The sequence below is a fragment of the Chrysochloris asiatica genome, unplaced genomic scaffold, assembly GCF_000296735.1.
Source record: "Chrysochloris asiatica unplaced genomic scaffold, ChrAsi1.0 scaffold00006, whole genome shotgun sequence".
Lineage (NCBI taxonomy): Eukaryota > Metazoa > Chordata > Mammalia > Afrosoricida > Chrysochloridae > Chrysochloris > Chrysochloris asiatica.
The window spans coordinates 38,671,032-38,676,360 of record NW_006408524.1 but is presented as its reverse complement, the minus strand read 5'-3'; the positions used below and the strand labels follow the sequence as shown (position 1 = coordinate 38,676,360).

The window sequence follows — 5,329 nt, the reverse complement described above, 5'->3', positions numbered from 1 at the left end:
CATCGATGCTGCCACTTGGCCAATCCATCTCGTTGGGGGATCTTCCTCTTTTTTTTTTTGACCCTCCACCATACCAAATATGATATTCATCTCCAGTGACTGGTCCCTACTGATAATATGTCCGAAGTATGGTGTTGGAGGAGAATATTGAAAGTGCCATGGGCTGCCAAAAGAACCAATAGATCCGTTTTGGAAGAAGTGCATCCACAGTGCTCCTTGAAGGCCAAGATGGCCAAACTTCGTCTTTCATACTTCGGATGTACTTCGGGCTTCCCTGTAGGTGCATGGATATTTTTCTATCACAGATAGCGTTGTACCTCATGACTAATATGGATATGTTCTTTTTAACAATGAATACAACACCATTCCTCTTCAATTTGTCATTCCCGGCATAGTAAACCAGGTGGTTGTCAGATTCAAAATGGCCAATACCAGTCCATTTCAGCTCAATAATGCCTAAGATATCGATGTTTATGCATTTCATTTCATTTTGACAACTTCCAATTTTCTCAGATTCATACTTCATACATTCCATGTTCTTATTTTCAATGGATGTTTACAACTGTTTCTCTTCATTTTGCGTTGTGCCCCATCAGCAAATGAAGGTCCTGAGGGCTTTTCTCCCATGGGCTTTACTCCATTTGCGTCATCACGGTCAACTCCTCTATGAGGAGGTAGTTCTTCCCCGGTCGCATTTTGAATGCCTTCCAACCTGAGGGGGTCATTTTCCGGCACTATATCTCACAGTGTTTCTATACTATTCAAAAGGTTTTCAGTAACTAAATATTTGGAAGTAGTTCGTCACTCCTTCTTCCTAGTCTGTTTTCGTCTGGAAGCTCATCTGAAACCTGTCCACCATGGGTGACCCTGCTGGTATTTAAAATACCGGTGGCATAGCTTTCAGGATCACAGTTGGACAAAGACACTTAACAACTAGAATTATTCAGATGACACATCTAGGTTGCTGAGAACTAAGAGGACTTGAAGCACTTACAGATGAAGATCTGAGACTACAGCCTTCAGTATGGATTACCCCTGAACATAAATAAAACAAAAATCCTCACAACTGGACCAATAATTAGCAGCCTGATAATAGTAAACTAGACTTTAGTTGTAAAGGGTTTCATTTTAATTGGATCCACAATTGATAGTTTTATCCTGGGTTTTCAAGTGAAGCAAAACCAATGAAGCTTATATACAGAAAACTTTATGTCAATGACATAATGGACACAGTTGTAGAGGCTCGCAATTCTAAGTTCCTGGGTCAGAAGTAAAGCTGGAAGCTTCTCCTGACTCAAGTAGCTACAGGAACAGAGGAACCCAAGATGAGCAGGTTGATGGCTGGCTTCTTCAGCTGCAGAGGTGAATGAATCCATGGTCGGCAGGTGAGATGGCAGCCTACTGACAGCAGGCAATACATCAAGTTGCTAGCTGGAGTCCAAAAAACTGGAGGTTGGATGACTAGCCATAAGCAAGATCCAGAACCAGCAAAAATCAAGGAAGCTTTTCCCACATGTCCAATATATTGGAATCAGACCACGCTCCCAAGGAAAATTCTTTTCAGGTGATTGGATGCTCGTAGAAGATCTTATCATGGGGGATGACTATGCCTTAACTGCCAAACCACTGAGAATGCTGGCCCAGTCAAGTTGTCACAAAACCATAACTATCACAGAAACCCATGAAAATAGCAGTAAAGAAATCAAATGACATTGCATTAGGGAAATCCGCTATAAAACACCACATTAAGTGTTTGAGGACTAAAGTGTGCCTGACCCAACTCATGGTATTTTCAATTGCCTCAGATGCATGTGAAAGCTGGACAAAGAATAAGGAAGATGGAAGAAGAATTGATTCATTTGAAATCAAAAGGGCAGCATTTACCCAAGGACAAAGTTCAAAAGACTTGGGGGGAAAAGGAGGAATGAAAACAAGAAACACAGGGAGGAAGTGGGATAAGTGATGTTACTTAAAGGGATTTCAATCATTGAGATGAAACAAAATGTATAATATTTGAATGTAAAATTAATGATATGATCTGCAAACCTTCACTCACTTGACATTAAAAAGAAAAAAAAAAGAATTGATGCATCATGTGAATTATGGTGTCAGCAAAAGATACTGACTATATCATATATCATAGATTGCCAGAAGAATGAACAAATCTGTTTTGGAAGAAGTACAATCAGAATGTTCCTTTGAAGTGAGGATGATGAAACTTCATCTCACGTTCTTTGAACATGTGTTTAGGAGGGATCAGTCCCTAGAGAAGGACATCATGTTGATTTAGTAGAGGGTGAGTGAGAAAAAGAAAGACAATAAAGATGGATTGACACAGTAGCTGCAACAATGAAATGAAACACAGAAATGAGTGTGAGAATGTTTTGTTCTGTTGTATACAGGGTTGATATAAGTTAGAGCTGACTGGAAGTTACTTAACAATAACAACAAAAAGCAGTGGACAGAATGCTAAACAAAGTTCTATAGGATAGTTGGCTTTGATACACTAGATTTAAGATGAAATAATCCCTTTGTTTTATAAATTGTACATATTTGAAACATCTTCATTAATACATTTTTAAAGAGTAGGCAAAGTGCACCTAGGTAAACCATCATTTGCTTCCTGAAAGGATAAAAGATAGATCTTAAAGACCTTGAGGTCTCACATCCTCACAGCTTTAGTAATTTAGCACAGAGCAGGATTAGCCAGTTGGAGTTAGCTCAAAATCAGAACATCTGGGTACCAGCCACTAGGTTCCAAACGCTTCTCTTTTTCTACAATGCCACATTTCCAATCAGAAAGCTTTCACAGATATATATTGAGTCGCATAGATATTTTATGTCTCCCACCCATTAGAGCATTCTAGATGCAGGAACACATTCTGTTATAGTAATCAATTTGAGATATAGTAAAAAAAAAAAAAAATGGTTGTTTATCTGAAAATCAAATAAAGCAGCCTTTATTTTACCTAGCAGCACTATTCTCTACAAAAATATCAGTTATAGTGCATGTAGACATCTACCTGGCCCAGACTGTAGGACACAGAGTTGCTAAAAAAAGTGTGCTCTTCCATTTCACTATTTGTAAGATTTTTCTCAGTAAGCCTATTTTATGTCTGTTTAGTGTGCATCTGTATATTGTGGTGCAACTTGTGTGCATATGTGCGTCCTTTGCATGGCACAAGAAAAGCAACTTTTATCCATCATAGTAATCTGAAGTACAACTAAAATGGCAAGTTATTGAAGGAGAAATTTTTTTTTGGATGTTGGCCTGAATTATTATTACTCTGCTTGTTTTCTGTCCATGTTGTTGTTGTTAAGTGCCATCGATTCGGTTCTGACTCATAGTGACCCTTTATAGGGTTTCCAAGGAGCGACTGGTGAGCTTGAACCACTGACCTTGTGGCTCAAACTGACCTTGCAGTCCAGTCTAGCGCATTAACCCACAGCCCATACCAAGACTCCATTCTCTGAATAGTCGGCGCCAAATCCCTTTTATTCTGAACAATTGGGAAAGTAGTTGTCTGTTTAGCTTGCTTAACTCCTAAATGATACTGTTAGAAAAGTATAGAGTACTCTACAAGCCCAATGAAAGGTATTGATGCTCAAAGGGCAAACATCATCTCTCATAGATTCTCTGCATGGTTTGTTTTACAAAGTATTTCTCTATGCAGGGAATCAAAAATGCTAAATCATTTGGTCTCCAACTTAACTAATTTTCTGTGACAACAACTGCTTTTATCTAGCTAAGTACCATGCCTTTTTGTTATCTAAATGTTAGACGTTGTTTTCAAATAAATAAAAAGTTATTGGTGTGGGGGTAGGCATGGTAAAAGAGAAAACCTGACCACCAATGTTTTCAACATAGCATAAAAGGAGTAGGTAATTTCAAATCATACAACCAAGAGTTGTGCTCGTAGCGTTATCAGTTAGAATACAGAGCCTTCAGGTAAATGTTAAGTCCAAATTCCATATTTGGGATATACTTATAATTGAAAAAAAAATACTGTTTATATGAAATTCAAATTTAACTGGGCATTGTATTTTTTATTCTTTCATCTGGCAACTCCGTGTGAGCTACAAAATGTACCTCATATTAGATATCTACCAATATCCTCTTTTTTGTTTTTCTAATTAAAACAATATGGGTTTTTCCCCCTAGAATCATGAGATTCAACCCATTACAGAATATGAATAAATTAATATGTTTCTAGTCAAAAAGTTTCCTTCTCATGAATATCCCTTTACAGTTGAAATCAGGTTCCAATCATTAAAATTACATTCTATAGTATCATTAAATGTATATTCTATAAGACATATAGTCTGAAAAGACCAACATTCACCTACCTGTGGGTAATATATGAGGAGGCCACATAATAAAATATTTCTTTTTTTTACTTCCTTTGAAAACTCTCTAATCTGCATTATGTTTTCCATTTTCTCACCAAAAGGCTCTGAATTATAATCAAGGAAATGCACCTGCAAAGTAATATAAATGGTTAGAGTCAGAATGCCATTTTCTTCAACTTTCCATTAGAAAAATAATACTAATGAAGTTCAAAACACATACAATTGTAACAAAGCAATTCTGTTGTTGCTAAGTGCTAGCTAGTCAGTTCTCATAGAGACTTTCTATAGGGTTTCCAAGGAGTAGCTGGTGAATTTGAACTATCAATCTTGCAGTTCAAACCAACTTTGCAGTCTAGTGCATTCTCCCACAGCGCCACACCAGGACTCCTTTGATGGCATATATTGCATATTAATTTGATAGACATTCAGTAACATTTCTTGGAGCTTTCCATTAAATATGTTTAATTGAAGACACACACACAGTTCCTTCTGAAATCTAAGATGGCAATAAAACCTTTTTTCCTTAATATAAACAATCCATAAAGAAAACAAAGGAAGAGATTAAAGAAGGAAAAACAAAACAAAAAATTTTGGATGAAAAATGGTGTATAGGGGGAGCAACACTAGCAAGATATGCTCAATATGAATGCTGGAATAGTCAATCACTCAAAATCAAAGAGGAAACATGTATCTAAGGACAATGGCAAGAAGGGATGGGAAGATGGGTGAGAGGGAAATAGGAGACCCAGGGAGGAGGCAGATGATTGTTGTTCCATAGAGAGGATTGCAATCATTGAGATGAAACTAAGTGTATTGTTTATTGAATGTAAAACTGATGATGTTGCTTGTAAACCTTCCCTCAACTCACAATAAAGAGTAAAAAGATATATATATATATATATAATAGTTTAAAAAAGAGAGAGAGACAGTTCTCTGTCCTATCTTGTTTTCTGCCATGGTATGATAATCAAAGTAGCAG

The 5,329-nt window shown here is 37.0% G+C and overlaps 1 protein-coding gene across 1 annotated transcript in view; it reads right to left on the bottom strand.

The window, feature by feature from the left end:
- Positions 1-5,329, bottom strand: part of ISPD (isoprenoid synthase domain containing) — a 393,355-nt gene that overhangs the window by 171,683 nt on the left and 216,343 nt on the right. Inside the window, exon 9 of the mRNA XM_006832246.1 lies at positions 4,348-4,479. Coding sequence (XP_006832309.1) covers positions 4,348-4,479 — 132 coding nt within the window. The remainder of the gene's footprint in view (positions 1-4,347; positions 4,480-5,329) is intronic.